The sequence below is a fragment of the Oncorhynchus kisutch genome, linkage group LG25 (assembly GCF_002021735.2).
Source record: "Oncorhynchus kisutch isolate 150728-3 linkage group LG25, Okis_V2, whole genome shotgun sequence".
NCBI lineage: Eukaryota > Metazoa > Chordata > Actinopteri > Salmoniformes > Salmonidae > Oncorhynchus > Oncorhynchus kisutch.
This window is the reverse complement of record NC_034198.2, coordinates 19,045,201-19,070,117: the sequence shown is the minus strand read 5'-3', so window position 1 is coordinate 19,070,117 and position 24,917 is coordinate 19,045,201. Positions and strand designations below refer to the sequence as shown.

The window sequence follows — 24,917 nt, the reverse complement described above, 5'->3', positions numbered from 1 at the left end:
TGTGCGTGCGTGTGTGCGTGCGCATGCTTGTGTGTGTGTGTGTGCGTGCGTGTGTGCGTGTGTGCGTGCGTGCGTGCGCATGCTTGTGTGTGTGTGTGTGTGTGTGCGTGCCTTCATGCGCATGCTTGTGTGTGTATACTTTCTGCCTGTGTGTGCGTTCCCCTCCTGGACTATAAAGTCACTCCAGTAAAATAGCTCTCCCTTGTCTTATCTTGATTGGCTGGGACAAGGCCGGGCGGAGAAAAGGGGAGGCAGACTGATGGGTGAGGATCCACAGACACTTTCAGTCGCGTTCAGGACATCAGAGAGGACAGACAACAGAACCCTTGAGAATGAGCCTGAGACGAAGACAACTTAACCAAACACACAGCGACAGGCAGACGAGCCAAAGACAACTTTACCAAATACTAAGAAGACAATGATGACTAATCCCCGTCAACTAGCTGAGGGACAAAGGACAAGTTAACTAATGCTTGTGAACTAGGACAGAGGACAACATTATAAAATACTAAAACTAGTAGAGATGCCGGAGGAAACTTTATCAAACTGATCACAACTTAAAAAGGAGTGTCTCAGTTTAAAGCCTCAATGAGATGGGGAACATTGCTCCAAAATAATACACAACTAGAATAAGTGCCTGGATATCTTTACTAAACACCTGTCAACCAAGAGAAGAACACAATTTATTCCCAAAACATTAGTTACAGGAATAATTTACCTTTAGAATATCAACCCACGCCTAAAAGAAGTGAAACAACAATCCTAAGAAGAAGCGGGCTCCATCTCTACCAGGCAACTATAAAAATGTACCTAAACCAATCACAAATCATCTTTACCCGAAAAACCCACTGTTTTGAGGCGAGCCTACATTGAAGAGAGAAGACACTGCCTCTCAAAAATCAGCTCAGAAGCCAAACACTGAGAGCCGCCTACACCGTGAGTAAGTCAACTTAACCAAGCACATAAAACGTTCACAAGTCTCAAATCATCTTTACCTGGAAAACCACATTGGTGAAAGGACTGGACACTTTAGAGAAGAGGCTTGTCCATGTGTTGGTTCCGTGTGGTATGGATGCTGAGAGGTAAGACAAGGATGAGTGTGAAGAGAACATCGATGGCAGGCGGGTCGATGAGGTGCCATCCAGCTTGTATGTAAACAAAGTGCCATACCCATGCTACGACCAGCCTGGCACAGAGGGGGGTGGGCCCTGGGGAGTACCACACTCTCTCCTTTACTCCTACTGCTCCTCTCCAGTCTGCAGGTAAGATGGTGAGCCGCGCGCACACACACACACACACACACATTAATATTAAGATAACTTTATTTGTCAGCACAAAGTCCAACCAAAATCTGCTTTATCCCAACGCCCCCGAAAGACACACATACAGGTTAAGTGTCTTGCTCAAGGTACAACGGCATCTAGGACTTGATAATAGCAACCCTCCGGTTGCCAGCTGACTTCCCACCAGATATTTTCCTGTCAGACCCGGACCTCATACTGGCTGGCAACTCTCCGGTTGCTGGCTCCTCTCTCTAAACCGCTTGGGAACCTGCGGCCATATGCACACACACAAGCAGGGCACACACATGTACATGTACTAATCTGAATTAAATTTCTCCAGAATATTGATTCTAAACCAGTTTGGAGCCATTTGATATTTCCTTTACAACTTTTCCTACTTGTTTCCTGTCAGGAGTGCCAGTAAAAACAAAAAACATCGTTTTTTTAGGTTGTTTTTTTTGCATTTATTTGAACACCTATAGTACATATATAATATTCAGTAAAATATGAAAAAACAAATACTGTTAAAAAAGTGAATTGATGTAATCTCACAAATATTCCAACCTCACAACCGAGAAACATAATTTGCTCCAGATTCCAGTTCTCCTTTATCTGATTGAGAGGATGCGTTGCTACCGTTGAACTGTTAAACCATAATCTATCTCACTGACACAGTGAGCCCTGAATTTATGGTATGAAATCTTTATTTTTTTTATGCGACTGGGATATGAATGAACTTTGGAGTTGCTTAGCAACATGGCTATATGATAATGTACTGGGTTGCAAGGCATGGCACACATATGGCCGTGCATATCACTCCAGACATAAATATTATGTACCAGAACAGCTAAAAATGGACATACAGCACATAAAATACACCGACACATTTCCAAAGTATGATTCTATCTTTGTAACTCCTAAAACTCAATACCTTCAGTATTACCTTGTGTACTTACTGTAAATACATCTCTTTACTCAATAGTAGCTACATACTATATGATAAACATGATCTCAGTAGAGATCTCTCTAATTTTATTCCCAGGCCCTCAATGAAATCAGCACTCTCTCCAAATATGTAACTGAGTTAAGCTCAGAATCCCTTAAGTGGCTCATTGGACTTTTAAAGTGTTTTCTCTTAAAGTAGAGGAGAGCCCCTGTACCTTCTTTTCATCCCAGATAGTATTGAGAGATCTAACAGACAGACAGACAGACAGAGACAGAGACAGAGACAGACAGACAGACAGACAGACAGACAGACAGACAGACAGACAGACAGACAGACAGACAGACAGACAGACAGACAGACAGACAGACAGACGCGCGCACGCACGCACGCACGCACATACATACACACACACACACACACTCCTCTGTGTTAGCTGCTGTCCAGGAAAGCTGATGACAAGAGACAGAAGGGGTTAATTGAAGCGGTAGAAAGTCAGGGCGCTCCTAGGATAGGACAGATCACATTGGAACAGGTGGTGGGGGAGGGGGAATAGAATGGACAGGCACAGGGAGGTTACACATTTCAGATAGATATACAGTATGTATCCCCATTGGAGTGTGAAGGCAAGGCAGGAAATGTTGGTCAGAGAAAGAGTACCCCACATAGAAATAGAATCCATTGGATTATATATCTATGGTACTGCACCCCACCTGTGGAATAACAGAATCGAAATGGGAAAACCTTGATTCTCTGTTTACTTTACAAAAAGAAGAGAAGGGTTGGTCTGTCACTAGAATAATTGAATTTATTACGTTTTGTCAATGTTTTATTTGTATAGAACATTGCCAAATCATGTGGTAAGATATTTTAAAGTATCTGCCCAGTTACCTTTCAAAGTTAATATTCTGTTAACTCATATCCAAATAAGGTTGTTGATACTCGTATTTGTGGCCAAATAATACATTGGAGAAAAAAACACTTCAAAAACCCCACCTCAAACTTGTATCTCAAACAGACCATTTAAAAAATGCTTGCTATTTCCTCATAGAGCATAACGTAATCTTGAGCTGGCCAATCAGCAGTCTAGAAGAAGGTGAGCTGGCCAATCAGCGGTCTACTTGCGTTAATCTTTTTTTCGACTGGTATACGCCCACACCATTAACCATTTTGTTGTTGGGGTAGGCTCACACAATTGCAACACAGAAAAGCTGCTTTTTAACATACTTCATTAAAAAGATTTGTAAGGAAAATGTATAAGTCATATTTCATAGAAATCTGGAAACACTGAGCAGTCACTTTACATTTTAGACCAAGATCATGATTAGGCATAAGGTTGTGTTTACACAGCCACCCTAAGAACCCAAATCAGATTTTCTTTATACTTCAGAAATTCTTTGGACTGTCCACACAGTTTATATGTGACCAAAATCGAATTGCGAATTTGCATTGATGTAGCCTCTGAAGTAGCAAACAGATGTAATGCTCATTTCCCATCACTGCTACTGTAATGTTGGGGTGGTTGTCATGGTAAAAACAGGGCATGCGCAATAGTGTGCAATAATGATGCATTCATAGCCAAGTGGGAAGGTGGTATTTACCACTGGGAAAAATCCACTTGAATGTCCCTCGTAATTACTAGTTAGAAACTCGTTGATCATCCCTGAGCTCCGACTTGTCCCACATGCTGAGCTCTGACATCACCTACTAAGGAAATTACCTCGATAACAGCATTTTCTGCAGTTAGATGTAAAAACTAAACATTATTTATAAAATCTCTTCTGTTTTTTGAATGCTATAATTGGTTAACAATCATGATGTCTGTACTTACAGCTTGTTGGCCATTAGCCAATCAGCGTTTCTCAACGAGTTCAAAGCACATGAATGGATCCAACTGGTATTTACAAATTCACAACTGTTAACGACCACCTTCCCACTTGGTTATGAACGCAGCATCAAACTACTTAAGAGCAAAAAAATCTCATCTGAGCGTCCAGACAGAGGTTGCATATGGAGGATCGGGTTTGTATCAGGATTCAGATTACACAGGAAGCCTAATTCTGATCTTTTGCCCAATCATTGGATAAAAAAATCAGAATTGCGCTGCCTGTGTAAACGCAGCCATATGGAGGTGGTACTGTATGAACTGGAAGTCAAAAGATTAGATTCCCTGTAGTTATTTTTTATGTTTACACATTAGGGAAAGACCAGATAGATATCAGATATGCAAATAATTGTCCAAAGATCATAATTGGGCTGCCTGTGTAAACGCAGCCTAACTGAGTAACTGCTGGTCAAATCTCCCATTTTGATTTCTCTTCTCAGAGTAAATGAAACAGGTGCATTTACTTCTATTAGTTTAGACCACATGACATTAGGGTCTCGATTCAATCTGTATCGCCGAAGTTCAATGCTATAGCACGAGAAAAAATGTAAGACAATGTTCCTGCGTCTGCGGAGACTGCATTCAAGGTTAGCCTTGCATATGTCGGCTCAATCGTAAATTACCTTTACATTTCAATTGTACTACAGTGCTGAACTTCGGCAATACGGATTGAATTGAGCCCTAGGCTTGTGAAATTGCCTACACAGACGCCTAACAAAGATGGAGGCTGGGTAGTTAGATAGCTCAACAGGAATTCTACTCAAATGCTGCCATCTTGTGGACTCTCACTAAAACCACATTCCCCTCAATCTTCTTGGCACCTTGTTGGGGGTGGTAAAAATGTATAGTTTATCATAAAATATTCCTATCTTTATAACTGTCTTATTTCACATGAAAGGTGGTGGGCTCTGTGATTGATTTTATTTTATTAGGATCCCCCATTAACTGACGCCACGAAGATGGAACTTGAAGAGTTGATCTCTAAACGGAATGAATATAGGGAGAACTGCACCAGGATTTTAGCAGAAAGCATCTTCTCAGAAACTGGTGAGCAGTTTGTTTTTGGCAATGGCCAGTTCCATGTATCATTGTGCCATTCTTCCACTACAATGTGTATTGTCATTTAATTGCAGCCAGATTGTCAGGGCAGCAATTGATCTATATGGAAATCCATTTTCCGTATTAAGCAATACAACTTTATTATTGATGTACTTTTCTGTTTGTCTCTTACTCTTTACTTCTTTGTCCTGTCAGGAATCTACTGTAACGGGATGGTTGACGTGTTTGTGTGTTGGCCCCACTCAGCCCCCGGTAACGTGTCAGTGCCCTGTCCTTCCTACCTTCCCTGGATTACAAAGGGTGAGTCTGGAGGCTTCATTCGGGCTAAATCAATCCATCAAATGCAATTTGGATTCAGAACTAACCATTCTACCGAAACAGCCAACTGTTATTTTTTGGAGTGCATTAAACATTAACTGGACATAGGTGGTGAAGTCAGTGTTTTTGGATCTTAAAAAGACCTTTGATACTGTGAATTATGAGGTCCTCCTATCCGAACTATCCTCCCTTAAATGTGTCCACTTTAGTCATTAGTTTGATGTATTCCTGTCTGACAAACAGAAGTCAATGGGTTTGTTTTGGGGGACACTTTGGGGTCAATATTAGGCCCCCTTCTGTTTACCCTCTATATAAATGATCTCCCACTTGTTTGCCCACAAGTTAACATGCAGATGTATGGGGACGATACAGCTCTGTATGTGCACTCAAAAATAGACAACTAGTTGTTAACAAGTTAACTGAAGCTATGGTACATGTTTCTACATGGATGACTAATTCTTGCCTACATTTAAAGACTGTTTCTATGTACTTCTCTAAGAAATCCATTGATTCTTCCCAACAAGCTGTTCTTGTTAATGAGGAGCGTCTGAAAGTTGTGTCTAATTTCAGGTATCTCGGCATCATTTTGGACTCCAACTTGACATTTAAGAAACATGTGAAGACGGTGCTTAACACAGTCAAGTTTGGATTATCCAACTTTAGGTTTATAAAACTATATATGCATGCTCTATTCTTCTCACATTTGAGATATTGCCTCACATGCTGGTCACAGGCGGGAGCTACTATTCTGAAAGCAATTGAATCACTTGATAACAAACCAAACAGTTACCACCATTGTCATATAATTTACATACATCATTTATTTAGTCTGTATAGCTTTAAGCAGTATGTAGATGCAAGCCTTGTCTTTAAGATCCTGAATGGTCTTGTCTCTCCACCCCTATGCCGGCATATCATGTTCAAGGAAAGCACCTCCAGGATAACAGGGCAGTAAACTAGAGGAGATTGCGTTGTCCCTTTTCGACACAGTAAAATCAGTCATACACTGGAATGCAATGCCCATGGACTTGAGAAGCTGCACTCACTTTTTAAATTGAAAATTGAAAACATGGCTCAAATCTATCCAAACCTGTACACATGAGTTATCTGTGATTCATCATATGTAAGACGCCAGTTGATGATAGTGTTGTTGTTGTTAGAATGATATATTTTGTATTGTTTCAGTGAGTATTTATATTGTGGCTGTGAAAAGACCCTTACATGCTCAGGGACTACAGGTGCAAATGATCTTTTGGCTAACCCCGGCACATTTAAATGGATGTTTCATTATTATAATAGTGATGTTGATTTATGTGCATTGTCCCGTATGAATAAATAAATATCACACCTATCCATGCATTCTATATCTATAAAGTCATGTGATGGCACAACATCATAACATTTCATATAGTACCACACGCAATTAGAAGCACAGTTAAACGTGCCTTCCAACATGGTTGGAACATGAGCAAATCTCTCCATAACCGATCTAGTCATTCCTCTTCTCTTCCTGACCCAGATGACTCCAGGAGAGTGTACATGGAGTGTCTGTCCAATGGGTCCTGGCGACTCCAGGAGAATTCTACGGATGTCTGGCGAGAGAAGACAGAATGTGATGACCAAGACTTCTTTAAACCCGAGGTGAGGAAAAGGCTGTGAGAGGAAACAAAGTGGAGACTTGCCTTGCATTTGGAAAAGGCCTTGCAACTGAAACGTCAACAATAAATCATACCCCAGTTGTATTTTATTAGGGATCCCCGTTCGCTGCTGCCAAGGTAGCAGCTACTCTTTCTGGGTTGCAAACAAATGAAGACACTTATATTACACATAAAACAAAAGATAAAACAGTGCATCGTGTAACACTGTCACACCACCACATATCCACAACACAACATGTATGATACCACTATACAACAATATTACAATGTAAGTGTGTGTAGAGTGCATGTGCCAGCACCTGTGTGCGTATGCGTGTGTCTGTACCTGTGTGTGTGTGTCTCTTCACAGTCCCTGCTGTTCCATAAGGTGTATTTCTTTCTGTTTTTAAATCTGAATCTACTGTTTGCATCAGTTACCTGATGTGGAATAGAGTTCCATGTAGTCATGGCTCTATGTAGTACTGTGCACCTCCCATAGTCTGTTCTGGACTTGGGGATTGTGAAGAGACCTCTTGTGGGGTATGCATGGGTGTCCGAGCTGTGTGCTAGATGTTTAAACAGACAGTTCGGTGCATTCAGCTTTTCAACACCTCTTACAAAATCAAGTAGTGATGAAGTCAATCTCTCCTCCACTTTAAGCCATGAGAGATTGCCATGCATATCATTAATGTTAGCTCTCTATGTACAGCCACACTGCCCTGTTCTGAGCCAATTGCAATTTAACTTAGTCCCTCTATGTGGTACCTGACACAACTGAACAGTAGTCTAGGTGCAACAAATCTAGGGCCTGTAGGAGGGATAGTTGTAAATCATGCAGCCCATTATGTCACGATCGCAGATTTTAGATAAACAACAAATGTCGATACATATAAGTATCTAACATCGGCTGAAAGCTTAAATTCTTGTTAATATAACTGCATAGTCCAACTTACAGTAGCTATTACTGAGAAAAAAATGCCATGCAATTGCTTGAGTAGAGCTCCTAACAACAAAACACTATTTCCACCGCAATAGGTTTGATAAATTCACCTCTGAAAGTGAAATGTGTACTTACATTCTAGATCTTGCTCTGATTTATCATCCAAAGGGTCCCAGAGATAACATAGTGTTGTTTTGTTAGATAAATCCTTTTTCATATCCTAAAAAGGTCCATAGGGCATCCACGATCGATTTTGTATTTCCACTCGTTCAATTGATCTTTATCTTGGCCAGGTCGCAGTTGCAAATGAGAACGTGTTCTCAACTAGCCTACCTGGTTAAATAAAGTTGAAATAAAATAAAAATAAAAATAAAGGAATCGTTGAAAATCTAACCCTAAACATTGTTTCAACCAGTCAAATCACGTTCGTATGTATTCCTCAGAGATCCTAGAACGTAACCAGACTTCACTATATCATTAAGGGTTTAGTATATCCTATAGGACACCAAATTTGGTCAGAGAGCGACGCCTTCATGGCACGCCGATGACGCTGGTGGTCTTCACTTGATCGACTCTAAATTTGTCAAATAAGCACCAAACAAAGCTAGCTAGATAGCCAATGAGCTGGGCTTTATGGGAGTATCCCGAAACCCCGTATCTGTTGCAAAATGTAGCTGTTAACCTTGTGCGACAGCCAGCCTTTTCCTTTTGGACAAAAATTATAAGAATATGGAGAGTTATGAAAACTGGTTATTTGCAAATGTTTAACTTATAATATGGCTACTAATACTGGAAAAACTAAATCAAAGTCCAAGTATACAGATTTGATGATATTCTTGCAGAAAAATGTAATATGAATGTAAACGTCTCCTTCATGATTTGCCCAAATGTACCTGGGTAACTTCACACTAAATGTCATGTAGTTTGCTCATACTTCAAGTTATTGAAAAAAAAACGGGCTATCCCTAAGAAGTTTTTAACTACTGTTGTATCAACATGTTTTGACGCTGAAAGTTTATAATCCAGGGTTTCTCCAAGCTGTTTAGTCACATCAACTTGCTCAAATTCCACATAATTCATTACAATATTTAGTTGTGGTTTAGAGTTTAGTGAATGATTTGTCTCAAATACAATGCTTTTAGTTTTAGAAATATTTAGGACTAATAGGCTGACCACACTGCTCGCGTCGCGTCAACGAGCGTCTGCGTTGCCACGGGCTAAAATAGAACTCCTTTATATTTCTGACACAGATCGCACTGCAAGTCCTGCCTCTCCCATCTCCTCATTGGTTTATAGAAGCGGGTACCCATGTGCCATTGGTTATACCCACGTGGGTGATTGAAAGGCAAACTGTGTTGCCGGTCGGTGTAGTAATACTATGAAAGTTTAGAAGCCAATCACCACATAAGTTCAAAGATGAAAAAGCCTGGAAAGAGGAGAGATGACTAGAAACGATTCGGTTGACTGTTTAATATGTGGATTAATTGTTGGAGTAGAGAACCTTGTACATTTCAGGTAAAATAACAACTCAATGTTTATATCCCAGGACAAATGATCTAGCAACAGCAAGCTAGCTAAATTGTTTTGATATTTTAACCTGTGTGTCGTGATCGCGTTTGGTGTGGGGGGACAAAATAAATGTATGCACGATGGCGCACACGCCCAGCCGGTTTTGCTGTCATTTCTGTCACTGTAGTAACTGATGTGTATAGTGTTGAGTCATCTGCATACATAGACACCCTGGCTTTACTCAAAGCCAGTGGCATATCGTTAGTAAAGATTGAAAAAAGTAGGGGGCCTAAACAGCTGCCCTGGGGAATTCCTGGTTCTACCTGGATTATGTTGGAGAGGCTTCCATTAAAGAACACCCTCTTTGTTATGTTAGATATGTAACTATGTATCCACAATATAGCAGGGAGTGTAAAGCCATAACAAATACGTTTTTCCAACAGCAGACTAAGATCTATAATGTCAAAAGCCGCACTGAAGTCTAACAAAACAACATTTACAATCTTTTTATCATCAATTTCTCTCAGCCAATCATCAGTTATTTGTGTAAGTACTGTGCTTGTTGAATGTCCTTAAATATAAGTGTACAGAAATGTGTTTACAGCAAAATAGCATTTTATCTGGTCAAACTGGTCAAACAGGTATCTGGTCATTTTTTCCAAAAGTTTACTCAGGGTTGGTAACAGGCTGATTGGTGGACTTTTTCAGCCAGTAAAGGAGGCTTTACTATTCTTGGGTAGCGGAATTACTTTTGCTTCACTCAAGGCCTGAGGGAACACACTTTCTAGTAGGCTTAGATTGAAGATATGCAAATAGCAGAGGCAATATTGCCCTCTATTATCCTCAGTAATTTTCCATCAAAGTTGTCAGACCCCGGTGGCTTGTCAGTGTAAATAGACAACAATATTTTTTTCGCTTCTTCCACACTCACTTTACGGAATTCAAAATTACAGTGCTTGTCTTTCATAATTTGATCAGTTATACATGGATGTGTAGTGTCAGCGTTTGTTGCTGGCATGTCATGCTTAAGTTTGCTAATTTTGCCAATGAAAAAATCATTAAGGTAGTTGCCAATATTAGTGGGTTTTGTGATGAATGAGCCATCTGATTCAATGAATGATGGAGCCGAGTTTGCCTTTTTGCCCATAAATTAATTTAAGGTGCTCCAAAGTTTTTACTATCATTCTCTATATAATGGATCTTTGTTTCATGGTCTAGTTTCTTCTTTATATCCAGTTTAGTCACATGATTTCTCAATTTGCAGTATATCTGCCAATCTGTTGTGCAGCCAGACTTATTTGACATTCCTTTTGCCTCATCCCTCTATACCATACTATTTTTCAATTCCTCATCAAACCACAGGGTTTTAACAGCTGTTGCAGTCATTTTCTTAATGGGTGCATGCTTATTAGTAACTGTTGTTAATTAGCAACTGGAATAAGTAATTTCATAAATGTGTCAAGTGCAGCGTCTGTTTGCTCCTCATTACACACCATGGACCAACAAATATTCTTTACATCAACAATATACAAATCACTACAAAACATATTGTATGACCTCCTATAAATTATACTAGGCCCAGGCTTTGGAACTTTGGTTTTCCTAGATATGGCTACAGTATTGTGATCACTACATCCTATGGATTTAGACACTGCTTTAAAACAAATTTCTGCAGCATTAGTAAAGATGTGATCAATATATGTTGATGATTTCATTTCTGTGCTTATTTGTAATCCTGGTAGGTTGACTGATAACCCGATACAGGTTGCAAGCACTAGTTACAGTTAGAAGATTTCTCTTGAGTGGACAGCCTGATGAAAGCCAGTCAATATTTAAATCACCCAGAAAATATACCTCTCTGTTTATATCATGTACATTACGGGTCAAAAGTTTTAGAACACCTACTTATTCAAGGGATTCTCTTTATTTTTACTATTTTCTAAATTGTAGAATAATAGTGAAGATATCAAAACTATGAAATAACACATATGGAATCATGTAGTAACCAAGAAAGTGTTAAACAAATCAAACTATATTTTCTATTTGAGATTCTTCAAATAGCCACACTTTGCCTTGATGACAGCTATGCACACTCTTGGCATTCTCTCAACCAGATTCACCTGGAATGCTTTTTCAACAGTCTTGAAGGAATTCCCACATATGCTGAGCACTTGTTGGCTGCTTTTCCTTCACTCTGCGGTCCGACTCATCCCAAACCATCTCAATTTGGTTGAGGTCGGGGGATTGCGGAGGCCAGGTCATCTGATGCAGCACTCCATCACTCTCCTTCTTGGTAAAATAGCCTGGAAGTGTGTTGGGTCATTGTCCTGTTGAAAAACAAATGATAGTCCCACTAAGCCCAAACCAGATGGAATGACATAATGTTGCAGATTGCTGTGGTAGCCATGCTGGTTAAGTGTGCCTTGAATTCTAAATAAATCACAGACAGTGTCACCAGCAAAGCACTCCCACACCACCATAAAGACACGGGGGTTGGAACCAAAATGCTCCAATTTGGATTCCAGACCATAGGACAAATTTCCACTGGTCTAATGTCCATTGCTTGTGTTTCTTGGCCCAAGCACATCTCTTCTTATTATTGGTGTCCTTTAGTAGTGGTTTCTTTGCAGCAATTCGACCATGAAGGTCTGATTCACACAGTCTCCTCTGAACAGTTGATGTTGAGATGTATCTGTTACTTGAACTCTGTGAAGCATTTATTTGGGCTTCAATTTCTGAGGCTGGTAACTCTTGAACTTATCCTCTGCAGCAGAGGTAACTCTGGGTCTACCATTCATGTGGCGGTCCTCATGGGAGCCAGTTTCATCATACCGCTTGATAGTTTTTGAAACTGCACTTGAAGAAACTTTCAAAGTTCTTGACATTTTCAGAATTTACTCACCTTCATGTCTTAAAGTAATGATGGCCTGTCATTTCTCTTTGCTTATTTGAGCTGTTCTTGGACTTGGTCTTTTACCAAATAGCACTATCTTCTGCATACCCCCCCCACCTTGTCACAACACAACTGATTGGCTCAAACGCATTAAGAAGGAAAGAAATTCCACAAATTAACTTTTAAGACGGCACACCTGTTGATTGAAATGCATTCCAGGTGACTACCTCATGAAGCTGGTCGAGAGAATGTCAAGATTGTTTAAAGCTGTCATCAAGGCAAAGTGTGGCTATTTGAAGAATCTCAAATAGAAAATATAGCTTGATTTGTTGAACACTTGTTTGGTTACTACATGATACCATATGTGTTATTTCATAGTTTTGATGTCTTCACTATTATTCTACAATGTAGAAAATAGTACAAAAAAAGAAAAGCCCTTGAATGAGTAGGTGTTCTAAAACATTTGACCGGTTGTGTTCATTATCAACCATTTAACACATTATCCTGAAACTGACTGTTAGCACTAGGCAGATGAACCTGTAGCCATATTACTTCAACAGTATTTAACATGAGATCCTCTCTAAGCTTTACAGGAATGTGGTTCTGAATAGTGTATAAATGGCAACACTGATCTTTTGGCATTTCTGTCTTTTCAGTAGATGTTATAACCATGTATTGCTTTCATTGTATCAGTGAAATTTGAATTTCTAAATGAATTTCAGAGGTAAAGGTCAATTGCCTATTTTTCACTTCTTTTTTTTCCATGTCTGTGTCTTTCAGGAGGATGAGTGGTTTCGCCATGCAGCCCTTAGGGTCATCTCCATCGTCGGCTACTCTCTGTCTCTCTCCTCCCTCTCTCTGGCCACTCTGCTCATGGGCATTCTCAGGTTAGTGTCAAGGGGCCATAGCACAGGGGTCAGAGGGTTAGGCACATGTTAATGATGATCATGATGAATTCTACTATCGTAGGGCGATGACACAACTGCAAAGCAATGACATACTCCTTAGTCATGGCATTGATTCAATGTCATTAATTGATAATAAAATATAAAACAGATACCAGGGGAAGCAGAATAACAAGATTACAGATTATGTTATCGATCACTATAAACCACAATGGATTGCCTATGTACTGAGCATTCATCTTAGTCGCATAATCACAAAATCAATTTCCACACTAAATAGTCAGTGGTGGGTTTGAGTCAATGCCAACCTCTGTCTCTTCCAGGAAGCTCCACTGTACGAGGAACTACATCCACATGAATCTGTTTGTGTCCTTCATGTTGAGAGCCATGGCCGTCTTCATAAAGGAGATCGTGTTACATGTCATGTACACCAAGCTACCCAGTGATGACCAAGGGTGGAACTCATACTCCAACTCAGTGGTACTCATGTCCTGTAGAGTTTGTTTAAAAAAAATCTATAAAAACATTACATTTTCAACCATGCTGGCCTTCAGGATACTTATTTCTTATGATAGAAGAAATCTCGGGCACCCAGAACCAAATCTCAGGTGTGCTCTTACGTTAACGTCTGTCACAAGAGACTATGATGTAAAGTACATTTATTCAACAAGGATAAGGCAATGTAATATATCATATTTCATCTAATATCTCCTCTTCCTGTAGATAACGGTGGTATGTAAGGCCTCCCGGGTGTCCATGGAGTATTTTGTAGCCTGTAACTACTTCTGGCTCCTGGTAGAAGCAATCTTCCTCCAGACCCTCCTCTTCACCGACGTCCTCACCAAGAGACGGCTGCTCAAGAGATACATGCTCATTGGCTGGGGTATGGTTCTAAATGTTTATAAGATACATGTTAATTGGCTGAGGTAAGGCACTAATGTTTAAGAGACACATTCTGATTGGTTGGGGTGTAAGGCTCTAATGTTTGAAAGGCACATGTTCATTGGATAGGGTAAGGCTTTAATGTTTAAAAGACACATTCTGATTGGATAGGGTAAGGCTCTAATGAAGATAGATTGACAACTCATGGCAACAAAATACTTTTGCTCTTGCAAAAGGTACTCCATTCGTGTTTGTGGTGCCATGGACAGTGAGCAAAGTTTTATATGAAAATAAAGGGTAAGTATTTGGGGAGAATTAACACCACTCATTTCAAGACTTCTGGTCATATTTCTGTCTGTTCGAATAAAGTAACAAATCAGTACTGATCTGTGTAAATACACAATAGTCTATGATACAAGCTGTAATCTCTCCTCGCTTGAATCTCTTCTGTCCTAAGGTGCTGGAACAATGAGAATAGATGGATCTGGTGGATAATAAGGGGACCCATCACTTTATCTGTGCTGGTGAGTAGCAACCTACAATATACATCCTATAGCAACCTCCTGTATCACCACACAAATTCTGCTCCACTGATATCTAAGAACGTGACACAACAATAAATCGTCTATCAAACCATATGACTCCACAGTGTACGCCAAAAGTGCACAAGACTGATACAGTGGGGGCATCAGCTCTTGTGAGATTTCCTGGGATTCTTCACTGATTTCACACCGATTTTGGGATGTCTAAGATCAATAGTTGAGACCATGTGACATAGACGTCAGCCAGAGCAGTGGGTGTCAGAAGCAGTCACAAGCATGTCATATAGGGCAGAATGGTTAGGGTGCACTGATCCCAATAAGATAGGGTTTCTCCTCTTAAAGACACAGTTTACTTTTTACACACCAGCCTAAAAACATAAGCATCTCCTACTGTTTTACAGAAGAATAATATACTTGATTTGTGTTGCAGGTCATTTTCTACATATTCATCAAAATACTAATGTTGCTGCTCTCAAAGTTAAAGGCAGACCAAGTGAAATTCACAGACTACAGATACAGGTAGAGTACGGTCACTCTAAAGGTTTACTCTGATCTTTGACAGTAGTAGCCAGCACCCTCGAGCAACTATTTTATTTGAACCCCAGTACAGTCTGAATGCCAAAACTCCTTTCCTTTTCTCTGTTAGCTTGGCCAGGGCTACGATAGTCCTGATCCCTCTACTGGGGATCCACGAGGTAGTTTTCACTATACTGATAGACGAGAGTGTGGAGGGAAGCAGCCGCTATGCCAGGAACTTCATTAACCTCACTCTTAGCTCCTTCCAGGTAAGAGCTGATAACAAAATGGCCACCTTCCACAAGACCATAACAAATGTTTAATTGTTCCTGTTGAGTAAAGAAAGGAAAACATCCTGATCCCATTAAGAACTGCATTTAGAGGAAAATAATTTGACTTGATAATAAATGCAAATGGCCCGGTAGAGTTTGCTACCTTGAATACAATCCTTATGTGTATCCTCTCTCTCAGGGATTCTTGGTTTCTGTGCTGTACTGCTTCGCCAACGTAGAGGTAACTATCCACAAACTAGCTGTTCAATTTACTGTAGCCTAAGTGTTAGCTTAACAAATCGTTCTAATCGTAATATAAAATAATAAATAAATACAAATAAAAACACAAACAAAAATCTGTTATCTCCAGGTTCAGACAGAGCTGAAAAAGCGATGGCAGCTCTTCCTGTTCACAAACCACTTCCAGGTCACGCCCTGCATCGACTTCCGGGGCGAGCCCCTCAAACATCTGTGGAAGTGCTCTAGAGGCCGACGCCCCCATGGCTCCCAGCAGAGCGAATCATACGAGGAGGGGGGTGGGCCTGCCACACACTCCCACTTGCTGCAGGTGGCCTTGCAGGGGCAAGGAGGGCGACGAGAGGTGGAAGGAGGGGAGGTGGCAGGATGGCGAGATAGGGAGAGAGACACGGGAGGATTGGAGTTCCGCACCAGGAAGAGCCTGTCAAGTAGCGATGGAGAGATGACGCTGGGAGAGACCATGGAGGAGATACTGGAGGAGAGCGAGTTCTAACCTCCTCCATCTTGTGGACACTCCCTGTCCTGGTTGGTTAGGTTACTTTGTAAATATAATCTGTTACAGTTACCTGTCCAAAATTGTAGTCAGTAGTGTAACTTTTGGATTACCCAAACTCAGTAACACAATCTGAATACTTTCAGTTACTTTTGGATTACTTTCCCCAGAAGAGGCATTAGAAGAAGACAAAAAGGATCCATCAAACACATTTGGTGTGTCATCATAGTGGCCTCTGATTTGTGGTCAGCCACACTCAGGTGGAACGAACTTGCCCCTTTTTTCAATACTGAATTGATTGTCATTGAGAAAACCGAAACAAACATATTTTCTGAATTTAAAAGTAATTCAAGAAGTAGTCATCTAGTTTCTCAAAAGTATCTGTAATCTGATTACAATATTTTAGCTGTTTTTTTGTAATCAGTTACTCCCAAACCCTGCTACCTCCCTTTCCGGACTGTTATGAATTGTTACGGTGCCTTGTTTCCTGACAGATGGGGAGAATCTCAATTGCATACTCCTCGCGTCTTCTCTCCTCGCCTCCTTCTCAAAACCCATTTGAGGAGAAGGTCAAAGGGGAGAACCCTGGTTTTCTCATCCAATTGGGTTTGAGAAGGAGGCGAGACGTGATACTAGTCCTTGCTTGGATAGACAATGAGATTGGTGTTGTTGTACCTTTGTACAGATTCTTTGTATGGTACCTTTGTGTATCGTTTTGTTTACGTGGATGTGAGTAATGTTCCACTATAAAAAAACACGAGTTTTATGAAAAATCATAATTACATACACTGAGTGTACAAAACATGCTCTTTCCATGACATAGACTGACCAGGTGAATCCAGATGAAAGCTATGATCCCTTATTGATGTCACTTGTTAAATCCACTTCAATCAGCTTAGATGAAGGGGAGGAGACAGGTTAAAGAAGGATTTTTAAACAATGACACAATTGAGACATGGATTGTGTATGTGTGCCATTCAGAGGCTGAATGGGCAAGACAAAATATTTAAGTGCCTTAGAGCGGGTTATGGTAGTAGGTGCCAGGCGCACCGGTCTGTGTCAAGAACTGCACCGCTGCTTTGTGTTTCACTCTCAACAGTGTGTATCAAGAATGGTCCACTCCCCAACTTGACACAACTGTGGGAAGCATTGGAGTCAACATGAGCCGGCATCCCTGTGGAACACTTTCAACACCTTGTAGAGTCCTAGACAAATGGAGGCTGTTCTCAGGGCAAAGGGGGGGGGGGGGGTGCAACTCAATATTAGGAAGGTGTTCCTAATGTTTTGTACACTCTGTGTATATTTATGTACATACTTTTTATCGGAAAAACAATCAAATTACTCAAATAAACGTTATCACATAAAGGTACTTCCTGCAGGTATATAAACACAATAGAGCATTAACAGGTAAGTGTACATTTTTTGTTGTCAGAAATTGTTCATATTGAAGAGGACAACAGTCTGAAGGATACGTGTTACAGTTCATGTGCATGATGTGGATATTATGTATTTGTCATATCTAAAAGTGTATAGTGGTACATTAAAGAAAACTTGTATTACCGTTTGTGTTTGAAACAAATCTCTGATACTGATGACTAAATAATAAAAAGGTATACGGTATCGACACACAACAGATACAGCATGCTCAAATTGAGGGGGTATGCGGGGGTACCCAGCGCCACTTGTTCGAAAAAAGGGCAAAAAGTGTTAGCTTAAAAATGTGAAGGCAAAAAATTGGATCCTGATAATATTAAGCAATCTATACCAATGCTTTTTGACCTTTTTTTGAACAAGGGGTACTGCGTGCCCCCGCAAGGCTAGAAACAAGCAGTGAATTCCACGAGAAAGACGCGACTCCAATGCACTTCTCTTCGGATGTCTTCGGTTCGTCTACGAAATTCAGAAGCTGAGTTACGACCTTTTAAAGTTGAGGAATAAAAAATATATTTTGAAGTGTAACACGCTGTTTGGAGGATTCCGGGAGTGTAACATCAGCTATAAGACAGGACATGGACATGAGACAGCATAAGGAGCTCAACAGGAAGTGACTTTATTCTGGGTCAGGCAACCACCATCCCAATTAGTTCACGTGATAGACAGGAATTTATACACACGTGAGGCCTTTCTAATCAATCGTGAATATCCCATTCTCATCCTTACAGAAGTAATAATAATAACTTACATTTGCAGAGCACTTTTCATTTACAGATGTAAATCACAAAGCTATTCACGTTGAGAGCAACCATTTAAATAAAACATCTTTAATAAGAAGGCTAAAGATAGCTAGCGGTCTAGTACTATACAAGATACACAAACTAAGAAGAGAGGCGACAAGGACAAAACAATAGAACTTGAAACTAATGTACAAGACCAACAACAGACACCACATCATAGATCAGATTAAGTTAAAGCCAGTTTGAAGAAGTGATTATTGAGCTCAGACTTTAAGACAGTGGTGGTCTGAACATGCAGAGATGGGGGGGGGGGCTCGTTCCAGAGCCGGAGGCCGAGGCAGCAGAATGCTCGGTCATGAGTGACCGTGAAGACTGTTTGGGGCTGAGGAGTTCACTGAGGTATTGGGGACCAAAGGCTAGGGTTTTGAAGTTGATTCTGAATTGGTTGGGCAGCCAGTGGAGAGAGGCTAGAATAAGGCTGATGTGGGCAGATCACCGGGTTCCTTTGAGGACACTGGCAGTTCTGCACAAGCTGCAGCCTGTGGAAGCTTTTTGAAGGGCGACCACCAAGGAGGGCATTATAGTAATCGAGTCGTGAGGTGACGAGGGAGTTTAACAGCTTTTCCAGAGCAGGTTTGGAGAGAGTAGGAAGAAGCCGGGTGATGTTTTTCAGGTGAAATAATTATTTTTCGCAGACAGATTTTAGGTGGTCGAAGAAAGTGAGGGAGGGGTTCTAGCAACACTCTAAGGTCGGAGACAGAGGAGGACAGTGGGATGGAGTGGCTGCCCAGGGTAAGGGTGGCGATGGGACTGGTTTGGTGTGATGGGGAGTGCCTAATTTGTGACTATGTTGCTATCAATTGAGCTAATCACTTTCTGAAAAAGAGGTTTATCTACACTGATACTTGACTCATGACACATAAGATGTCATGTTACATGATGTAGAATTGCAGGAAATTAGCTTCAAAACAACAACAATTTCCTAGGGCGCTGAATTAAACAAAACCATATTTTTGTGGTATATTTAATGTATCTCATTGAACAATAATTTAAACAGGGCCAAATGCAGGGTCCGGTCAGCATTTTTGCCATTTTTGCCAAAATATAAGGTAATTAGTGTGCTTAGAAACTAGACTATGAAACAAAGATCAATTATATAGAGAATGATAGTAAAAAAACTTTGGAGCACCTTAAATTAAGTTATGGGCAAAAAGGTGTTGTGAAGATGTATTAGTTAATGTGACGACTGTTGCTCATCGAATGATTAAAAGTTTCTAATTGCGTGATTAACTGAATTAAGCAATTATTAACTCATTAACCTGGGGCACCATGGGAAAATACGTTTTTATTGTGTTTCTATTTCCCAAATTAACTCAAAGAATATCCGAATATCGATTTTACAACAGCCGCTAATTAATCAGTTACCTCTACAATCTCGTTCTGAACGTCGTATAATCCGGGAATCTGCACGGACCCGGGTCTCACCAATGAGTTCGTACCACACCAATCTTAGTTGAGTATTTATTTACTAGAAAGCTAAAATGATGATAAAAGATACACATACACAAAAACACATTCTAGGCTATTGATTAGAACTTAGTATAACGGGCCAACACACTATGGCGCGTGTTACCCAAAATGGGGATTTAAAAGAGAGAGAAAAAGAGAAAGTACACGAGAGAAATATACATTTGGGTGAATTTGTCAGCTATGCTTATTCTAACCCTAGCCTTGCCCCAAACTGCTGCTCTTATGGGTCAGAATATAATGATGTAATTACGTGGGGAAGGTCTCTGTGGATTCTCTGCGTGGACCGTCCAGGCTGCTCAATGACGCACTTCTCTGGCGCACCTCTCTGGTTGTCCTCACGATATCAGTGTCCTTTTGGCTTAGGAGTCTGTTCCCTTGCCCTTGTTCTGGAAGGGCTCTTCTGAGGACAGACAGCTCTGTAGTTCAGAGCTCACAGCTGAGGAATTAAACAGTGTAGATACCACGATTCAATGGGAGATGGAGGCTAGGTGGTTCGACTTGAATTCACCGGCTTAGACACAGCTACTCACAGCTACTCATGTGTAGAAAAAGATTTCTTTGTCTTCAAACTTGCATTGCATTTTGGGTTCATTGACTTTTTAGACCTCGGCTGCAGCTTGGTAGTCTAATCTGGAAATTCTTTACTCACAGGTTTTATACCCTCGTGTCAGAAGTGGGCGTAACCACCTTTAGGGCCCTTCTCTGGGCGTACCAAGTTATGGGCAAGGTCTAGATTTGATTAAAATCCAATTTTAGACAACTAACTTCACATTTCATCTTTTCCAAAACATTCTCTTTGATTTGAACATTTTCCACACAACGTACAATGTATAAACATCAAACATATACTAGGTAAACTGTTGACGTTACAATGTTTTCGTAATAACGTCATCTATTAACCTTTAATAACAAAACAAAACTGACATACATTTTCATATTCCATCTATCGTCATGACCACCATTGCGGCTGACGGAAACCATTGTTCCAAAGTCCCTTTATTTCATGTTTAATGTTCTGAGGCTGGTCCTCCATAGTAACAGGACAAAAGGAATTTGTCTGTGGCCTAAGATTTACCAGGAGCGTGAGGGGTCATAAAACCCCCACATCTTCAGACCCCTAGATCTCTCCTCCTCTGTTGGGGTTGAGAGAAAATCTGTAGGGTTGTGGTCTCCTGTAACCTGACCTGATCAGGACAGTCATGACAAAGGCAAACTCAGCTCCATCCATTGAATCAGATGACTCATTCATCATAAAACCCACTAATATTGCCAACTACTTTAATGATTTTTCATTGTCAAAATTAGCAAACTTAAGCATGACATGCCAGCAACAAACGCTGACACTACACATCCAAGTATAACTGTTCAAATTATGAAAGACAAGCACTGTAACTTTGAATTGCGTAAAGTGAGTTTGGAAGAAGTGAATCAATTATTGTTGTCTAAATACACTGACAAGCCACTGGGGTCTGACAACTTTGATGGAAAATTACTAAGGCTACTAGAAAGTGTGTTCCCTCAGGCCTTGAGGGAAGCAAAAGTAATTCCGCTACCCAAGAATAGTAAAGCCCCCTTTACTGGCTGGAAAAGTCAACCAACCCTGAGTAAACTATTGGAAAAAAATTGTGTTTGACCAGATAAAATGCTAATTTTCTGTAAACAAATTGGCAACAGTCTTTCAGTACACTTATATTTAAGGACATTCAACAAGCACAGTACTTACACAAATAACTGATGATTGGCTGAGAGAAATTGATGATAAAAAGATTGTAAATGTTGTTTTGTTAGACTTCAGTGCAGCTTTTGACATTATAGATCTTAGTCTGCTGCTGGAAAAACATATTTGTTATGGCTTTACACTCCATGCTATATTGTGGATAAATGGTTACATATCTGACATAACAAAGAGGGTGTTCTTTAATGGAAGCCTCTCCAACATAATCCAGGTAGAACCAGGAATTCCCCAGGGCAGCTGTTTTGGCCCCCTACTTTTTTCAATTTTTTTCAATTTACTAACAATATGCCACTGGCTTTAAGTAAAGCAAAGAAAAACCCTTGAATGAGTAGGTGTTCTACAACATTTGACTGGTACTGTATATTTTAAGCAAATTACGCAATCAAACATTACATTTTAACCTGTCTAGCACTAAACCAAGGTGGCATAGCAGTTCAGACGTCTTTTGTCCTCGTCTTGTCGTGTCCTGTATATATATATATTTACAACTTTTTCACATACATTTTATTTTTATTTTCCATCAACTCATCTTCAAAACACTCTCCTGCAACCCGCCTCACCAATGTATATTTATAAAAAAGTATTATTTACCTCAGATCTGTAATCCTCCAAGAAGCTAGCCAGAAACTCCAAGAAGCTAGCCTGAAACTAGCCAGAAGCTAATCCAGAAGCTAGTTCAGAAGCTAGTTAGCTCCTTTACTGGCAAATCGTTAGTATTCAGCTAACCACAGTTTGTGGTCATCAGCTATCCTTTAGCTCGAAAATCTATCGCCAGTTCTGTACGGCGCAGCGCGGCTCGGAACGGAACATACCGGACCAATTTTTCTCTCCATGTCCCTGGATTTCGACTGCTCTCTGGACATTCATACCCAGATCTCACAGCTAGCTAGCTGCTATCCGTGTGACTATCGGCCTTCGTCGATTCCGGAGCATACATCAATTATTCCGGAGCTAGCAAGCTCCGTCAATCACTCCTGAGTTCCATCAATCACACCTGGGCTGCAGTCACCTATCCGGACCCGTTTTACTGCTTTCGCGGAGCCCCACCGGGCCTTCACAACTGGACTGCCGACGTTATCTACCCGAAGGAGTTATTCGGCTGGCTCCTCCGTCGCGACGTTACCTGAACGCCCATCTGCGGCCTGCTAACCGTTAGCTGTCTTACCGGCTGCTATCTGAATAGACAATCGGACAATTTTTTTTTATATATATATTTTTTATTTTTTATTATTATTATTATGTTTTCTTCTTGGGCCTCTATAACTATATCTATTGTTTTTATTTTTGTTGTTGTTGTGTGATTTGGATTAATCCCCTCTACCACACGGAACCCCACTAATCTACTGACGGAACGCAAGAGGTAGCTAACAACAGACCTCCATCCTATGCTAGCTTGCTACCGATGCCCTGGCTAGCTGTCTAAATCACCAACCAACCTCTCCACTCACCGGACCCTTTTGATCACTCGACTAAGCATGCCTCTCCTTAATGTCAATATGTCTTGTCCATTTCTGTTCTGGTTAGTGTTTATTGGCTTATTTCACTGTAGAGCCTCTAGTCCTGCTCACTATACCTTATCCAACCTATTAGTTCCACCACCCACACATGCAATGACATCTCCTGGTTTCAACGATGTTTCTAGAGACAATATCTCTCTCTTCATCACTCAATACCTAGGTTTACCTCCACTGTATTCACATCCTACCATACATTTGTCTGTACATTATACCTTGATGCTATTTTATCGCCCCCAGAAACCTCCTTTTACTCTATGTTCCAGACGTTCTAGACGACCAATTCTCATAGCTTTTAGCCGTACCCTTATTCTACTCCTCCTATGTTCCTCTGGCGATGTAGAGGTGAATCCAGGCCCTGCAGTGCCTAGCTCCACTCCTATTCCCCAGGCGCTCTCTTTTGACGACTTCTGTAACCGTAATAGCCTTGGTTTCATGCATGTTAACATTAGAAGCCTCCTCCCTAAGTTTGTTCTATTCACTGCTTTAGCACACTCTGCCAACCCGGATGTTCTAGCTGTGTCTGAATCCTGGCTTAGGAAGACCACCAAAAACTCAGACATTTTAATTCCAAACTACAACATTTTCAGACAAGATAGAACTGCCAAAGGGGGCGGTGTTGCAATCTACTGCAAAGATAGCCTGCAGAGTTCTGTCCTACTATCCAGGTCTGTACCCAAACAATTTGAACTTCTACTTTTAAAAATCCACCTCTCTAAAAACAAGTCTCTCACCGTTGCCGCCTGCTATAGACCACCCTCTGCCCCCAGCTGTGCTCTGGACACCATATGTGAACTGATTGCCCCCCATCTATCTTCAGAGTTCGTGCTGCTAGGCGACCTAAACTGGAACATGCTTAACACCCCAGCCATCCTACAATCTAAACTTGATGCCCTCAATCTCACACAAATTATCAATGAACCTACCAGGTACCTCCCCAAAACCTTAAACACGGGCACCCTCATAGATATCATCCTAACCAACTTCCCCTCTAAATACACCTCTGCTGTCTTCAACCAAGATCTCAGCGATCACTGCCTCATTGCCTGCATCCGTAATGGGTCAGCGGTCAAACGACCGCCACTCATCACTGTAAAACGCTCCCTGAAACACTTCTGCGAGCAGGCCTTTCTAATCGACCTGGCCGGGGTATCCTGGAAGGATATTGATCTCATCCCGTCAGTAGAGGATGCCTGGATATTTTTTAAAAATGCCTTCCTAACCATCCTAAATAAACATGCCCCATTCAAGAAATTTAGAACCAGGAACAGATATAGCCCTTGGTTCTCCCCAGACCTGACTGCCCTTAACCAACACAAAAACATCCTATGGCGTTCTGCATTAGCATCGAACAGCCCCCGTGATATGCAGCTGTTCAGGGAAGCTAGAAATCATTATACACAGGCAGTTAGAAAAGCCAAGGCTAGCTTTTTCAAGCAGAAATTTGCTTCCTGCAACACTAACTCAAAAAAGTTCTGGGACACTGTAAAGTCCATGGAGAATAAGAACACCTCCTCCCAGCTGCCCACTGCACTGAAGATAGGAAACACTGTCACCACTGATAAATCCACCATAATTGAGAATTTCAATAAGCATTTTTCTACGGCTGGCCATGCTTTCCACCTGGCT

General features: G+C 40.9%; 1 protein-coding gene across 1 annotated transcript; it reads left to right on the top strand.

The window, feature by feature from the left end:
* The first annotated feature begins 226 nt into the window (after positions 1 to 226).
* Positions 227 to 17,894, top strand: glp2r (glucagon-like peptide 2 receptor). Its single transcript, XM_020460318.2, has 13 exons — positions 227 to 1,262; positions 5,044 to 5,158; positions 5,366 to 5,470; positions 7,008 to 7,129; positions 13,248 to 13,354; positions 13,696 to 13,852; positions 14,096 to 14,255; positions 14,491 to 14,551; positions 14,712 to 14,778; positions 15,227 to 15,315; positions 15,443 to 15,581; positions 15,784 to 15,825; positions 15,955 to 17,894. Exons 1-13 carry the CDS (start codon positions 1,173 to 1,175, stop codon positions 16,333 to 16,335), a joined length of 1,635 nt encoding a protein of 544 aa, XP_020315907.2. The 5' UTR covers positions 227 to 1,172; the 3' UTR covers positions 16,336 to 17,894.
* Positions 17,895 to 24,917: the final 7,023 nt, after the last annotated feature.

What these genes read in the sequence shown, in the direction of transcription:
- glp2r (XM_020460318.2), top strand. Translation starts at nt 1,173, where the DNA reads ATGCTACGACCAGCCTGGCACAGAGGGGGGTGGGCCCTGGGGAGTACC. An exon ending in ATACATGCTCATTGGCTGGG is followed by an intron (nt 14,256 to 14,490) that starts GTATGGTTCTAA and finishes CTCTTGCAAAAG; the next exon opens with GTACTCCATTCGTGTTTGTG. An exon ending in TTCACAGACTACAGATACAG is followed by an intron (nt 15,316 to 15,442) that starts GTAGAGTACGGT and finishes TTTCTCTGTTAG; the next exon opens with CTTGGCCAGGGCTACGATAG.